General features: G+C 41.4%; 2 protein-coding genes and 1 long non-coding RNA gene across 3 annotated transcripts in view; 2 read left to right on the top strand and 1 right to left on the bottom strand.

The window, feature by feature from the left end:
- Positions 1-1,231: 1,231 nt before the first annotated feature.
- Positions 1,232-4,511, bottom strand: ptges3a (prostaglandin E synthase 3a (cytosolic)). Its single transcript, XM_030353905.1, has 9 exons — positions 4,506-4,511; positions 3,966-4,073; positions 3,153-3,265; positions 2,768-2,837; positions 2,572-2,670; positions 2,380-2,469; positions 2,249-2,305; positions 2,139-2,166; positions 1,232-2,026 (listed from the first exon to the last, which is right to left on the bottom strand). The coding sequence occupies exons 1-9, from the start codon at positions 4,509-4,511 to the stop codon at positions 2,007-2,009; spliced, it is 591 nt and encodes a 196-aa protein (XP_030209765.1). The 3' UTR covers positions 1,232-2,006.
- Positions 4,512-9,377: 4,866 nt separating this feature from the next.
- LOC115541852 (probable E3 ubiquitin-protein ligase DTX3) lies at positions 9,378-11,416 on the top strand. The gene is given in 8 exon segments (XM_075074186.1): positions 9,378-9,410; positions 9,413-9,445; positions 9,447-10,133; positions 10,135-10,200; positions 10,557-10,566; positions 10,569-10,684; positions 10,686-10,782; positions 11,340-11,416. Coding segments are annotated over 8 exon segments (1,110 nt in total). The 5' UTR covers positions 9,378-9,386.
- Positions 11,417-14,606: 3,190 nt separating this feature from the next.
- Positions 14,607-16,085, top strand: part of LOC115548029 (uncharacterized) — a 2,346-nt gene continuing 867 nt past the window's right edge. Inside the window, exons 1-2 of the long non-coding RNA XR_003977476.1 lie at positions 14,607-15,252; positions 15,654-15,872. This is a non-coding gene — a long non-coding RNA (uncharacterized LOC115548029). The remainder of the gene's footprint in view (positions 15,253-15,653; positions 15,873-16,085) is intronic.

Below are 16,085 nucleotides of genomic sequence, written 5' to 3'. Positions count from 1 at the left end.
TTGTGGATGGGCTCAGGGCAGATAAAGCGGTGGAAAATCCATGCTTGGAGAGGAAGAGTGGGGCAGCCGACCTGGCATTGAGCTTCTGCACTGGCGCATCGCGCTGACCAGGGCAGCACACATTAGCGGTCGCCGACCGTTGAAAGGATAATGCTGCGCTCATCGCTTTTCTGCTTTTAGGCAGCGAGACAAAGCGCCGGTGGTCACAATTTCTGCTGCTTTCTATGATCTGTTTGTCTTGCCGCTACTGTTGAATATAAGAGTTCCCTTACCAATTATCCACAGTGCCCAAAGCTCTACCGTGCAACACTATCTGTTGCCTACTGGGCCTAGGCTCCCTGCATGGTGGAAAGGCATCACTGAAGCTGTTTTATGTATGGCTGTTTGCCTAGTTGATAGAACAATGCATATTATATATATAATCTATACTTTAGACAACCCTGATGTGGTTCTATAGAAAAACGTTTTTTCTTGATAAAAGGTGAGGTAGCCTTACTCTAATCTTCGTAGAGTTTAGGCCTACTAATTGGTCAGTTTGAGCATATCTAATGTCATAATTGCGATGGCGCCCCAATCGCTGCTCCAATCAGCAGTAAGCCACCTTTTGTGGGCGTAAGCCTGTTCAACCGGAGGGTTTTTAAAAGATGCTTGCATTGGGATTTCCGTGTTCTCTTTGGCCAGACTGCTGACCCATGCACAATCTATATACTCACAATCCCCTATCATTACTATTGATATACAGATACTATACCTATATTATCTAACTTTGATATTGGCCACAAAGCAAAAACACACAGACGTCAATATCAAACCTATAGGTCAGCCTTAATAATAGTCCAAATAATATAGGACTTCCTATATAAAGGCAAGGCAAGGCAACTTTATTTATGTAGCACTATTCATACACAAGGCAGACTCAAAGTGCTTCACATATAAACATTGTCATACAATAAAATAAAATAATAGATAAGTAAAAGAAAACATATGCCAAAATGTATTATTGAGACTACTTTATAAGACAAATGATGACTGGAGATCAATTTGAGAAGTGCGTATGTTCGTAAAATGACAGGAAGCATTGTGTTGTGCAGGAATTCTTTAGACACCGCCTAAATGTTTCAAACAATGCTTACATTTTTTTAGTAGGCTATGATAATAAGGACGTTTATTGTGTCAAAATTAGCCAGTGTTAAAAAAAGGTGCTTAAGAAAAGAGAAAAAAAACTTTCCAATGTTCTTCCAACAAGTTTATTAAAAATATTAGTCAAAAATGTCAACATTATTTAACAAACTCAATAAATATATTACACACATTAACCCGGATCTCAAAACATAGCTGTGTGTTTGCTAAAAAAAATATTTGGTTGGATTAATGCTAGGATATTACTTTTTCACAAATTTTATGGAAGTATTTTCTTTTTTGCATATGCTACCGTCAATTAATTGCCCTATTGATCTGGCAAGGACAGAAAATTAATGCATCTGCATAAATATTGCCTGTACTGTATATTTTCTGTTACACAAACTGAACACACAGTAAGATTGAAAAGGTGTATTCACTTTTTTAATTGTAAAATGTTTAATATAAATGAATGCTGTTTTAATAACTCACTAACATACATTTTAAGAACTGAAACCAAATCTTTTAATTGAACAACTTAATACAATGTCAAATAAAACAAAGATGGAGAACCCTTGATTACAAAAATTGCAAATTAATATTTAAATTGAGGATTCCAAATCCGTTGTGTTAAGGAACCTTTACAATTTTGATCTGTAACCTTGCTGTCTTTGCCGGGAAAAAACATAGAAAGGGGCAAATGACCTAAGACATTCAAATAGCTATGAATTCAATGAACAGTGTAATTAAACAAATGTGTCCGTGCAACACTGGATGTCAGTGCGAATCTGCATCCAAGATACTCATACGCATGTCACTCACATCAAACTGGAGACAGGATTTTTCCTTGAACGCTTTAACTTTGGAAGACGGCATCATACCGTTGACTACTCAGGGTCTGGCATTTCTGTAGAAATAACACAATTACTTAGTCAAGAAGAAAATCCCAGCAGTGCGCATATTCAACTGGGAAGTATCTTTAACTCAAAAAGGAGAACACTGTTTTGTATTGGACTTACTTCCATCACCACTGCCTGCAACACCATGCTGTAACATGAAAAAATAAGTAAGGTAACAACTTTGATTGCAATATAACAGACAATTGACTCTTAATCATTAAGGGCCATACCTCTTCATCTCCACCTTCCATGTCTGGTAAACCATCCCCTCCCATGGTGTTCATCATCTGCAGAAGAGTCAAGATTAAACCGACTCTTCACACCCTAAATGCCTGATACTGGACCACTGTAATGCCCTCACCTCGGAGAATTTGTCGAAACTTGACAAATCTTCATCAGAGTCCTCATCCCAGTCTTTCCAATTATTGAAGTCAACACTGAGCCAGGTGACCTAAATCAACAAGTTTGGCCGACAGGCACTGAGTTTATAGGTAGAGAAAAGCCTGAGATGTGGAGAGGGTTTTTGGTAAAAAGGTACAAACAAAATGATTACCTTTCCCTTATCTTTTGATAGCCGTGGCCATGACCTTCCTGCCACTGCTTTCTTTAAACAACACAACACGGACCTGTCTGTTCGTCTGTGTTTGGATTCCTGGTGATCGAGTGAGTACATGGTGAGGAAGGATACACAACACAATAGTTACAACAGTACGTATCCAAAACACTGTAGAAAGAACTTGCAAACCTACTTTGTGATCAATGTCTCCATAAAGATCCAAAACATTTTGGTGTTTAGCTTTTTCCGGTCCACCGAGACAACTGCAAGGATTCACACGTGATTAGAACTTGGCTATTATTATTTTATTTTAAAATACCAGGACTGTGTGAAGAGATAATGAGTGCGTCCCTGTATATGTTTTTATATATTTTGTAATTTGGGGCAATATATTTTGAATGAAAATGAAATTGTATAACAGCAGAACAAATGTCATTATAACTATAAACAAAAACGAATCAAATGGGTCCATATTATGTTTACAAATAACATACCAGAATATATAATATATATAATTATTATTAATAAGGATAATAATAAAAATATTTTTTTTGAATAAGTAGTTTTCAAACTCTTACCTGAAGTTAATGCTAGACTGCTCAAATCTAACTTTGAGATCTTTAGTGTCCCCCACACAGAACTCAATGAACACTGAGTCCCGTCTGTCATACCATTTAGCTGTTGCAGCTGCCTAAAGAAGGTGGTAAAGAGAATGTAGATTAACCTCAAGCAAAACAAAAATCATAGACGATCAAGTGTCTCTACTAGATACATTAACTATAGAGCCTACGAAGGAGGAAGGAGCTAGTTTAAAGGATCCACACAACCAGCATGCAATTACGACAGCAGAGTAGCGTCAGAATATCATGCTCTACCACAGGATATCGCTTCGTTTAGATTAGCCTATGCAGCAAACCTCTGTCAACGCATTGATCTAAAAGTAACCCATCTCCGGTTGATTTTCAAAGTGTGCATTGCAACATAGCACTACTTTCAAGTTAACGCTACGCAGTCCCATCTCCCATTCCGTTCTACTCGTTTCCTTTCGTGGCATGACTAATGTTCAACGCCTTTCATGTTACTATAATCTAGCTTAAAATAACTAACGTAAGGCCTATTCAAACGTCAGTTTATTTCATATTATGGGGCAAACATGTACTTTCTTAAAAGCATTATGCCTGCACGCACAGGTTCAACACACAATGGAGACAACTGCCTGCAAGAAACACGGGCAGTAGGTGAGCTGTGTGCATGTATGCATGCATTTCTACAAGACAGCTCAGGCAGCTAGCTTAGCTCAGTGGTGGGTCCATATATTCGCTGCGACCACCCGATCAACACCGGTAGCAGAACTTCTAATAGATGGCTACAAAAGTATACCCCACACTTACATTCTCTACGATTATACTTGATAATCCTCGCGAACGACCACAATGTATCCGGGAGAAGACACAATCACGCCCTTTGACAGTATTTAGAGGACAAAATGCAGATATAAACTATAAAAGATGAGATAGTCTTTTAAACATCGCGTTGTTTCGCTGTTCCCCGTGTGACGCACATAACCACTGTCCACTAGCGATGGGTTAATTTATAATAACAGTCATAAAGTCATGTTTAATTATTCAATAGCCGTAGGACAACTGCAAAGTTTAAAGGTGGGTTTCAAGGAAGCGCAGATGATACGTATAGTATGGTATTATTTGGACCATGTTTATATGCAATTCCCTTTATGGCTTACCATAGCACTTTATTGTATTACTGTTATGTTATTTTACCTGATATTTAAAACTATTAAATACAATACTCATTCATGAACACGATTTAAAAAGTGCTGAGGTCAAAAGTTTGTAATGCCTCCCTGTACTGATTCATGCCACAGCTGAGACCTGAAACCCGCTACAGATTTTAAAAGTACTTGACCTAGATACTTCCATAGCGAAACCTGAATCTGGAGGGGTTTATAATGGATGAAGAAATCAGGGACAAGTGATGACAAGCACATTTGAAGTTACTCCACAAAATAGCCACAGGGCATCCAAAATCCACCCTGCTCTGGTGGATTTCATGTCTTAAGAGCCATGCAGCCTCTTCAAACAGTAAGGAGAAGGCAGGGACGACAACATCCAAAGGGTCAGAGCAGGGGACTGAGGGCTTTTCTGTAATCACTAGAAAATACACAACATGGCAAATCTCAAAAGCCGGGGGAACGAATGCAGTGCCAGGGCACAGTGAGGGGATGCGTCGGTCATCAGGCAAACCCTTCCTCTATTCTCCCCCAGCTTGTCAACAGTTGCTCTGCGCCTTTAGTCACACCGCCACACAACAACTTAGCCCATATGGTCGGGAGCTGTCACATGCACATGGTGTTATGGTGGGATCTGACTTCTAGTGCCTTCTAGTGACTCTCTAGGTGTGGATAAAAAGCAGCAGCAAATGACAGCAGGCACATGGAACCTTCTAGTAGCCTACAGGCGATTCCAATGCAAGAGAGAAAGCGAAAACCAGTAAGCATTCAGGGATTCCCTGAATAGAATTAGTAATAAGTACATTCAGCAATTAGTTTTTTTCTATTGCTTCAATTGCAATTTTCAATTGCTTTTTTCAATTGCAATTAGTTTTTTTCAATTGCTTGCTTTTTTCAAACTTGGCTCATTGTGTCGAAACTAAACACACAAGCAAATAACACTGACAAATATACCATTCACATCTATTTGACATAGATGTGAAACTCTTCTAACCCTAACCCTAAAAGTCCTTTGTCAAAATGTCACTCTGATGACAAAATTATACACACTTGTATCATATGAATACACTTTCAGATCAGCAGCAACACTAGTAGCAGTCTACTTTATATAAAACACTGCAGTCTTCCATATTCACTGTTTTTATTCAGTTCCACAGAAGGCACGTTTTCACAACAACCAAAAAATCGAATACTCAATACTGTACATTGCAGTACTTTACAGTTCAGTAAATTCAGTTTAAGCTCAAATATAAACAACAATTAACCAAAAATACACAACTGTACTGTACATATACACAGAAAAACAACGGCAATTGTGCGTGGGTGGGCTATGATCCTCGCCTTGTGTGCCGAATGTGTGTGATCTTACCTCAATGTCTCCGCAGGGCCTGTTCCATTGTCTGCAAAAGAGGCATGCAGGCATATTGTTGGCATATTGTCTACATCCTCAAGCCGAAAAAAAAACCTTCTTGAGGGTTTAGAAACGGCGAGTATACAACCGCAAATTGTTTATGGTTGGTGTACCAGTTCCGGACCAAAACAGCCCGATGGAAATGAACATTATCCCAGACAACAACAAACCTGGGCTGCTCTGTCCTGTCAGCTGCATCATGAAGTGCATCTAGAAGTGTGATGATATGTTTGGTATATTGTAGGGACCTATTTTTGCATGATGGTTGCAGTTACCCTCGAAGGCTTATGATGATATATTTCCCCCGCGCTGCCCCGGGACCGTGCACAATTGCCCTTTGGCCTTTTTGTAGTTGGCTGATAGGTGTTCAGTTTTGTAAGTAAGTGTGAGGTGTGCATTTAAGTATTTATAATTACGCAATGTTTTAGTATTTTGAATAGATGTGTTTTCCCAATGATATACTGAGATGTTCATTTTTGAATTAAGTGTCCTTATGTTTGAAATAGTGTGTATTGTGCAGGGCCAAGTGTGTTGCAGAAAGGAGCAAGTGTGTTGCAGAATAGCAACTAAAGTGCAAAGCAGCGCTTTTGTTTAAGGAATGGTTACATGTGTTTAAGTAACAAAAACTACAAGTTGTGTTACTTTGGTCTCAGCATGTGTCTATAGTGTTCAAGCAATTGAAAAAAACGTTAATAAAAAATTGCTGCATGATAATGTCATCCCGTATTTGGGAACATTTGGTGTGGTGGGCCTGGATAGTGGCAGTTAGCTGAGGAATACGTCAGGGTTAGCAAAAAAAAAAAATTGTGTGTAAAGTGGGCATCCCGTTATTGGATATTAGAATTTATAACACCCATGCATAGAAACAGAGAGGAGCTGGGAATATAAGGCCATCCAGTGGCTCACAGGGAGAGAAGTACCATAGAGGTGTGTGCGCAGCACGCAAGTGTGTGTGTGTGTGTGTGTGTGTGTGTGTGTGTGTGTGTATGTGTGTGTGTGTGTGTGTGTGTGTGTGTGTGTGTGTGTGTGTGTGTGTGTGCGTGTGTGTGTGTGGGAGAGAGGCAATGAGAGATCGGGTTCAGGCCACTTGGGCTAAACAGTCAATTTGATGATTTGATGAATAAGAATGCTGCCAACAGGCTACTGGTGGCCACAAGTACAGCTTAACATGAGGAAGCTGAAGTTTATTAAAAATGTGAATATATCTGATGAAGAATAGCAGGCAGGATAGCACACAGACAGAATGGATAACGTTTAGGCCTGAATCTGAATGTACAACATTATGTTGAAGTGCAATGATATGAAGAATAATATTCATACAGAGAATTGGGGACCATTTCTAATTGTTTAGTTTCTTACAAAATTCCAGAAAGAGGAAATAGCTATGATCTTCCACTCTCGTTATAATATTTGATGTCAGCATCCTTGAATGAAAGAGAACTATATGTGATTACAGGAAATGAATAGGCCTACTCTAGCTTATTGTATTCATGTGTGAACTCTTACTTATTACACGTTAATTTATTTGTAATGACTTATTTTGTTCAAAGCAAGTTCTTGTCTTATTGTCTTGCAATATTCAATTGATCAATCAATATCGACATTCATTGATAGTATACATTAATACAATACTTTTGGTGGCCTTCCTACTTTTATTATTGAACCAACAAATCATTTATATAGAGACTCAATTGAATACATAATCAGTGAGAATATAAATTGATTAGATCCAACCTGTTGCTCCACACATGAGGGTAAATGCCACATGATTTCCCTTTCACACTCTTATGTTGTTCTATAGCTTGTTTAAAAGGCCAACTAAGTACATGTTTCATTGAAAGTAATAATGTGGGCCTTGTTTTAACAAGGTTTACATTGTCTAAATCTTGATTATATTGAATTGATCTTGAACTCAACAATATAAACTAGGAGCACTGTTTATGTTCCCTTTCTACTGGCACCCTCAAGTGTAAATTTAACTATAAATCAACTCCAGTTTCTTTGCAGATAGCTGCCAGCTATATATTTTTGAAAATAATTGACAGTGCAGTTTAAAACGATGGACACGTTAGCCTAGTTTCTTCAAAAGCTTATGTTAGAAATTGAGCAATATTGCAGATGTCTGAAGTTGCCACGACACTATAGACGCATTCGATTAGGCATGATCTCATGATAAAAAACGACCCAGAGATAATATTTTATTTATTTTCCAAAAGAAACCGTGGAAATTCCCAGGTATTATTTGTGAGGAAACCACCAACCAGAATGTAATCACAACAACAAAGTGTGATTCAGATGGTATTCCAGCCAATCGGGGGAGTTGTATGACGAACTTCCTGGACGTGCTTTTTTTTTAGAAGAAGAATCAATTACATTATCAGTTATTCTTGACGTACTTAGCTAGTACATCGTTAGCAAGCAGGCTAGCTTGGGGACACTTGCAACGTGGAAAGGGTGATTTATCTCTCTCGAAAAAGCTGTGAAATAGAATTCGTGGTTCGTGCAGATAAGGACAACTAGGGGGTTTAAAAGCTTGAGCCCAAGGACGTACGAGTAGGCGAAGTAGTCGGACGAGACTGTGGTCGCACTGGGTGTAGGACGGCGATGGCTTGTTTACCCCGGCCAGGGACCCTGGATTTGGAAAACGTACACGATATGATCAGCGGTTTCGACTCGATAGCATGTCGTGACTACAAAAGAAGTCTTCTCCGCAGATAAAACTGCAGTAGCTTAAGCAAAAAGGCCTCGTCTGATGGAGGATAATAGTACTCCTTAATCCGAGCACGGTCCTCCGCCTAACTGGCAGACACCAGCCGAAGCGAGGGAATCAAAACACCAGAGGAATCGCGTATATTGTTAACGTTTCAACGTTAAAGAAGTGTCTCGTTTCAACTGGCTGGGAAATTGGATCCCAAAAATATGCCATTTTTGAAAACGTGTATTGCACACCACACAGTCCATCGGGTTTCTTCGTTATTTCTCTTCATCAGGAAGGTTTATCGCAATTAAGGGATTTATGGGAATCGCAAGGTAACAAATATCTATTAACCTGTTTATAATCAATGTGACAATTTGATGCTTTATTTAATGACAACTGTGTTGTATAAGAATGTAGTTCCCTTTGTTTACAGTCCGCATTTCCTGAACGCTGATACGTCCTCAGCAATGCCACGACACTGCCTGTTGTATGGCTGGAAATGTGCCCCATTAATTTCAACTCACTTGCAATGTGAGGACTACCACCAATTAATTATTTTCCGTGGGCATTCGCAACTGTGCGTTTAAAACCCTAAAATAAATTTATTTTGCTTGCTGTCGCCTGGTCCTGTTCAACGAATGGAGACTAAGTAGTCCCATCCGTCAAAAACCAAACAGACAGATTTCTGAATACGATAAGGTATTTATATGAGGTCAAATGATTGCATTGGGAGTGGGACCATAAATTGGGTCAAGTCATTGATGTATTCGGCATACATTTACATCCTTGTGTTAAACATCTATGTCTCTCTATCAAAATTCTGCATTTGTATCTGCTCAGAAAATAGTTAAACGTTGGATCTTATTAGTAGCTTCCCTATAATGTAAGGGGTTTCAACTAAACTATGCTTACGTCCCTGGCTGTGTTTTGTGTCCTTTGCAGTTTCATCTGATGAGATGAGTGTGCGTGCTGGCCAGGGGTAGTGATGAGGGTGCTGGTGTCTCAGGCGGTGTGGGGACTACCTGGCCGCCGCCGGGCGGCCGTGGCTCGTTGACTTCCAGGACCAGCAGGGCATGAGCGCGGGCATCGTCCGGCGGGGTGAGAGGGGGGGCTGCTGCGCCGTGAGGCTTCAGCCTGTGGACGGCTCCAGGCGGGCCGCCCCTGGGGGTCTGACGGACGGGCCCATCTCCAACGAGACCCGCAAAGCCTTCATTGACTTGTGCCGCTGCGCCCGTAAAGAGATGAGCAAGCTGGACGGCGGGCCCAAGCGGAAACGGAACCTGAACCTGCTGCCCTGCGTCGGCGTCCTGGAGGCCAGCAGCAGGGAGGGCAGTCTCCTGGCGCCGCCGCCCCCCCAGCCCCGGCGCTCGCAGCGGCAGCAGCAGCAGCGGTTCCGGAGGCCCACCGACGAGGAGGCGTGCGTCATGCTCCACGAGGTGAGTGACCGGAAGGACCTGGAGCCCGGCACGGCGGCTTGGGGCGACGCGGAAGCCAACAACGTCTGCTCCATCTGCATGGGGGACGTGGTGGAGAAGACCACCCTGGAGAGGTGCGGCCATTCCTTCTGCCGCTCCTGCTTGGACCCAGGCCTTCAAGGTTGAAGAAGGGCGTGTCCGGTGTGTCCGGCCTGGTGTACGGCCAGCTGATTCGGGAACCAGCCTGCCAATGGTTCCATGGTTGTGGAGAGAGACCCGGACCTGGAAGCTCCCTGGACACGAGGGCTACGGGTGTATCTGCATCATCTACAGCTTCCCCCCTGGCCTGCAAGTGGTGAGGAGACACAGATTTACAAATTGCAGCAGTTTGGTGTTTTTTATTTGCAATTATCAGTTGTATTTAACCCAAATAAAGAGTGATTATAATGTAGTTTATTTTTAGCTTTTGTTCTTATTTACGCCAAATTCCACTATGTCCTTGAATCATATTATTTAATAAATTAAATCCGAGAGTGACTCATAATTTTGAAAGCAGCAGGGCACCAAGCAATCTGTTGTGTTTTATCTCAGCCAGTAATGTCGGTTTTTTGAAAGATTTCCCCATTCAAATTGCTTCTGTTAGGCTCATAATTACCTAATCCACACATTCAGGGTGTACTTTGACCAACACATTTGTTGTTTTTTTTCCAGCCAGAGCATCCAAACCAGGAGTACGGTACCCAGGAACGGACCGCGTAGCCTACCTCCCAGACAGCCCCGATGGCAACCGTGTGCTGGGCCTGCTCCGGCGGGCCTTCGAACAGCGCCTTATATTTACCCATCGGTACCTCCATGACTACTGGCATGCCCAACGTCATCACCTGGAACGACATCCACCACAAGACCTCGTTATGGGGAGGGCCCCGCTGGTATGAGTGTGCGCGTGCATGGACCATGATGAATCTGTAAACCCCTGTAGGCTCTGTGGGTAAATACTTGCCTAAGTTGTGTTATAATGTTTCCGGGTTTCAATAGGAGGAAGAGACATTCGCTTTGACAGTTGTCTAACCGAAATGAGAACCGAAATGAAAAGGTCGAGGGTTAAATTATAGGCATCCTTGAGCAAGATTAATATCCCCTAGCTGCTCCTTAATAGTAATATAGTATTTAGCAAAGTGTTATACTTAATATAAATTAAAGATTTAAATAGTAGACACCCTATACATCATTGAATCGTTGTCGCTACTGACATAAGCCTCAGCTAAATGTATGTAGTGTAACCTAATGTTGTTAACTTAGCAAGTGCATTTCATAATTGACTTTTACCGTAGTAATTATTAGTTTCCTACTTTAGATAAACATCACTTGCAAGTACATTGGAAGACGGCTACATCAATAACCTTTACATCAATAAATAATAATTCGGGTAAATATTCTTAATTCTTTCTGAATGTACAGACTGATGGAAATTTTGGCTTTCACCTCTCCCGACAGGTTTTGGTTACCCGGACCCGACGTACATGGTTCGAGTCACGGAGGAACTTCGGGAGAAGGGCATCACAGCAGATTGACCCCCTGGGAAGACTATGACTGTGTGAAACCTTTTCCAGAACTGTTACTGAGCTGGACTTGATGAGGCTGCAGGTTCCGTTCTGAGACTATCCCCGTTGGAAGAAGTCCAGCCGAAAAACTAGGTCCTCACAACCGAGGTCAAACTAATTGACCCACTCGTTCCTCAGATCCCTTCACCTCTCCTTCTCTTCTGGAAGTTGGAAGTTCACCCTACTTTGTTTTGAAGGGAATCCTTTGGAGAGCATTGCATTCACCTGTCACCGATTGCAATTGGACTGCTCTCATGCACTCATTTACAAAGTCTGTAGTTTTTTTCCATGTTCACGGTACTCATGTCTTATTAAGGATATCTCATTTGAATGTTTAAAAGTTTATTGGTGTTTTCTTTAGGGGTAACTTCCCAAATAGGAATACTTTTTCAAACATCCTTCGTGTTTGTCTCTCCAATAGGGATTGTTGAGCAAGTCTCTTGTTTTTTTTATTATGAATTGCCCGTTATTCAGTCCCTCCAGAAAACAACGTGATTATGCGATCGCATAATTCAACGCATAATCAGCCAAGTCCGCATATTCATGCATTATCCGCACTTTCACCGCATAAATTGCAGATTTCCACGCAAAATATGCGGGGCTTGCATGATTCATAATCCCCGCATTTTCGTTGCAAAAAAGTCACATATACTTTAGCAGAAAGTTGAAAACTTGTTGCGGTTACTTCACACAAGAGCAGCCATTTCCCCCTGTTGCCACGGGAACGTTAGGAAATGACGTGAACGTCATCGAAAAATCTGCATTTTTCGCAAGTTCCCGGCATTCCTCGCAATTTTTGCAAGTTCCCGCGATTCATCGCATAAAATTGCATAAATATGCCGCATTTTTTAAGAAAACGTGCCGCATAATCAAGGATTTTTGGCCGCAACAATCGCAGGAAAAACGCCGCATTTTTCTGGAGGGACTGGTTATTGTAACAATAGTGGCGGAGGAGCACTTAGTTAATAGGAAAGTCGTTAATTTTTTGTTTTTGTTTATATAATCTAAAGCACTCACAGGCACTTTGGGATAGGAGTATGGTTGACGTTGAAAAAGCCCTTCTCTCTGCTTCCTCTCCGTCGAAGAGTGCTTGGGCCGGCCATGGGCCCTGCGTGGCCCCAAGCTGTCGGCTTGGCCACACGTTGATGTCACTTCGCTTGAGCTCTTCTCGTCTGCGTTTGATCTTCCTCATCTCCTCTCTATCTTTTGCGCTGAATACGGAGAATGTTAATCGATTGTCTAATTACAGCACCTTGGGTGTGTCTAAAGGAAAACCTCCCTTAAGTTCGTTTTCGGTTCTAAACCACGTAGATGTGTCCAGGATGGAGCCACGACAGATCTGTTTCGGTAGTAGGCCTACTAGGAGATCCTTACAAGCTACTGCTTCTCGATTTATGACGATGTCAAACGTAAAGGGGATAAAGACGACCTATAAATACCAAATCCAAGGCACAAACGCTCTTTAATGATCTATGCCGATGTTTCCTGTCATGCAGAGGAGGTGGCGGGGGGCGATGGCCTGTGGATATTCTCATTTTAAATGAGAAATCAGAAATATGATAACTGATTTCAAATTAACATTATTGCAGGAACAATTGGTAATACATAATTGGTTCTTTGGTAAATTATCTCATTCGTGCCTTCTTATATTCGATTTTGATATATACAAAATAAGCATGTATTACTAATGAATGGTTAGCAGTGTCAGGTGTGCATTGGTGTTATTTGATAGGTTAACAGCATTATCTTTGTTGTTGCTATACCCCGGCTTTCAGTATGGAAAAATACATACAGTTCATGATTAATATATATATATATACTGATGTCTAAATTAGCTTTTTACTCATAAAATTCATGTAGTCGAAAAGCTATATAGAAAAGCTAACAAACCTAAAGTCGTATGTGTGAAGGTGCTTTGCAAAGGTACAGAAACATGCTTGCAAAAACTGACTTTTCTAGATACCAACATCCAATAATATATTATTTTCCCATCACAACAGATTTTATTTTGTTATGGGACCAATTCAGATATTCTTGGACACAGGATTGTAGTTTACTAAAGCTACCATGCAAACATTTTCTATGCAGTACATGAAAGTGGCCAGGGGGGGACAGTTGGAGAGATTGCAACATTGCAAATTGATTGTTGAAAAGTGAGTTTGCTTTTCTAATTACGTTGATTCGTACTTGGTCTGTTCTGAAATTCAAAACAATGTGCTTTACATTTTAATACTTGAATAAAAGTTATGTTCTGTTTCCGATTACGTCTGCTAGTATTTGAAGACATTTTTCAATAGGGATTTTGCACCATTGGTGTCAGTGATGCGGCATGCTATTATTTTATGATATATTCACACATTTACTGCAGTAAAGATATAATCTGAATAAATATTTGGATTTGAAGTTTTTTAGAATTTTAGAGTTAGTAGTTTCAATAAGGATAATAAACAACTATACACTGCCTATTGACCTTTCGTGCCATGATCAATGATCATAGACACAGGTGAAGTTCATCAGAATGGGCTGCTTTATATGGCTCGGCCTTGAGGTCTAGAGTACTTCAATGTCATAATATAGATAGGCCGACCAATATTTAATCTAATGCATACCATATGAATGCATTCATCTAGTTCAACCCAAACACGAGCCTGCGTAACTCCAGTAAGAATGTAACTAACAACCCTGGCAGCTCTAAGGATTCTACCAATTGAGCCATCATAGGCCTACATAGCCATTGTAATGTGCATGCACTTGTTAGCCGACATCGCCAAAACCAATTCGCAAATGAGCTCGCACATTATTTGTTTCCCTGACTACCTCTGCTGCACCAACCACACCAAAGTCTATGTTATGGGGGATAGGTAGGGCCAATTGCCTTTGTCCCAATTATGCTGTCCTGTTCCAACATTATTAAGGGAAATGTAGGAATAATTGTAGCCTCTACTTTGAGACGTTTCGACACAAATCTAGTCAATGTTTACTCTGGAACTGCGTGTTTGAAAAGCGAATCGCATTAATGTCTACATGAAATCCAGTGTGCATTTGATTAGTCTTTCAAGCTGTTTTGTTTGGGGGTAATAATACTACACTGACTCATTGATGATAAGGATGTGCGTGATGAGGAATGGGCATTGGGCGTCACTGTCAAACTTCCGCTTGTTTAGTATCTCAGTGCCCGCCTCCTGCCGCGATGGTGGGTCAGCGATGTGTCAGTGTTATTACTTGTACTAGCGATCCTCCTCCTATCTAGGATTTAACTGATGTTTTCTTACTAAAAGTATTTTTTCATGTTTTTAAAGTGAATTGTAATTGTCTCGTTGTCCAACAAATAGTTTACTCAGCGATATCAAACTCGTGCCTCGAAGCTGTAGGAATCCAGCCCATTGGTCAAGATTTGAGGTGGAACCCAGCCCTTTCTAAACTAAAATAACACCAACAGCAGCCACACAACAACTTCACAACTGGTGGAAGCGGTGGCCCTACCGGGCCCAACCCGAGAAGATGGGAACTACAAACGGTCATTCTTCCATGACCAAAGATGCCCGCCATGACAACTGCCCAATATGTCTCGATACAATTGGAGACAAGAAAACTTTAAAATGTCGACATTATTTTTGCACTGAATGTATCGACTCGGTGTTCAGGTATAAACCCGCCTGCCCAATATGCAATACTTTCTATGGTATTCATCATGGAACACAAACCGCAAGGCACCATGACGGTGACGCGGGCAGGCAATGTTTACCTGGCTTGACAACTGCGGAAGTATCGCTATTGAATACAGATTTCCAGCAGGCATTCAGGGGGTGAGTTTGAAAGGGACTATTTGTCATGCTAATGTTGGTTCTTGGATTAAACAAATCCTTTCTTGTGGTTAAGACGCTACCATCTAAACAAAAGTCTAAAAAATATGAAATAAATAAATAAATAAATCCGAAGGGCCTTTTAAGGAAATAGAGTGTTGAGCACCCCCCAGTGACACACGACACATTCTGTACACAGTTTGCGTCAGCAGACAGCTTACCCTGGGATCTCAGGGTCATATATAGCCAAAAAATAATAAAATAAAATATACAAATGAAAAAAAGTGCCTTAATAGGCTTCCATGATTGGAACAACCCTCTACCGAGCGAAAATACATGCATAATAACAACCAACACAGCATGAAACTGCCACTCTTCAGCTGTTTGCCTTGGCCTTTTCACAGCCTGAGCATCCAAACCCTGGAGCCAGGTATGGCAGCACATCTCGAACGGCGTTCCTGCCTGACTGTGAGGAGGGGCCAGAAGGTCCTCGCGGCTGCTACAAGTAGCCTTCGACCGGAGGCTCGTCTTCACCATCGGACAGTCTGCCACCACCGGCCTCGACAACGTCATCACCTGGGACGACGTCCACCACAAGACCAGCATGGGAGGGGGTCCCAGAGGTATGGGCGGAGGAGTTATTCCACCTTCACAATCAATGCGTGTGACACTTGTGGGGATTGTGTACCCTCAAACCTGAGAGAATGAGGATGCACCGGCCGATGGTGAACACTGGACACCGTTGCAATATTGGTTTATTGTGTTAAAATGTGCGATCTCAGTACCAGTAGGTGACGGGGAAATGGTCCATATTAGCTTGCCCACATTTTGGGATA

Source organism: Gadus morhua, chromosome 1, assembly GCF_902167405.1.
Source record: "Gadus morhua chromosome 1, gadMor3.0, whole genome shotgun sequence".
In the NCBI taxonomy this organism is placed as follows: Eukaryota; Metazoa; Chordata; class Actinopteri; order Gadiformes; family Gadidae; genus Gadus; species Gadus morhua.
The sequence above is the reverse complement of the archived record's forward strand: the minus strand, read 5'-3'. Positions and strand labels throughout refer to the sequence as shown.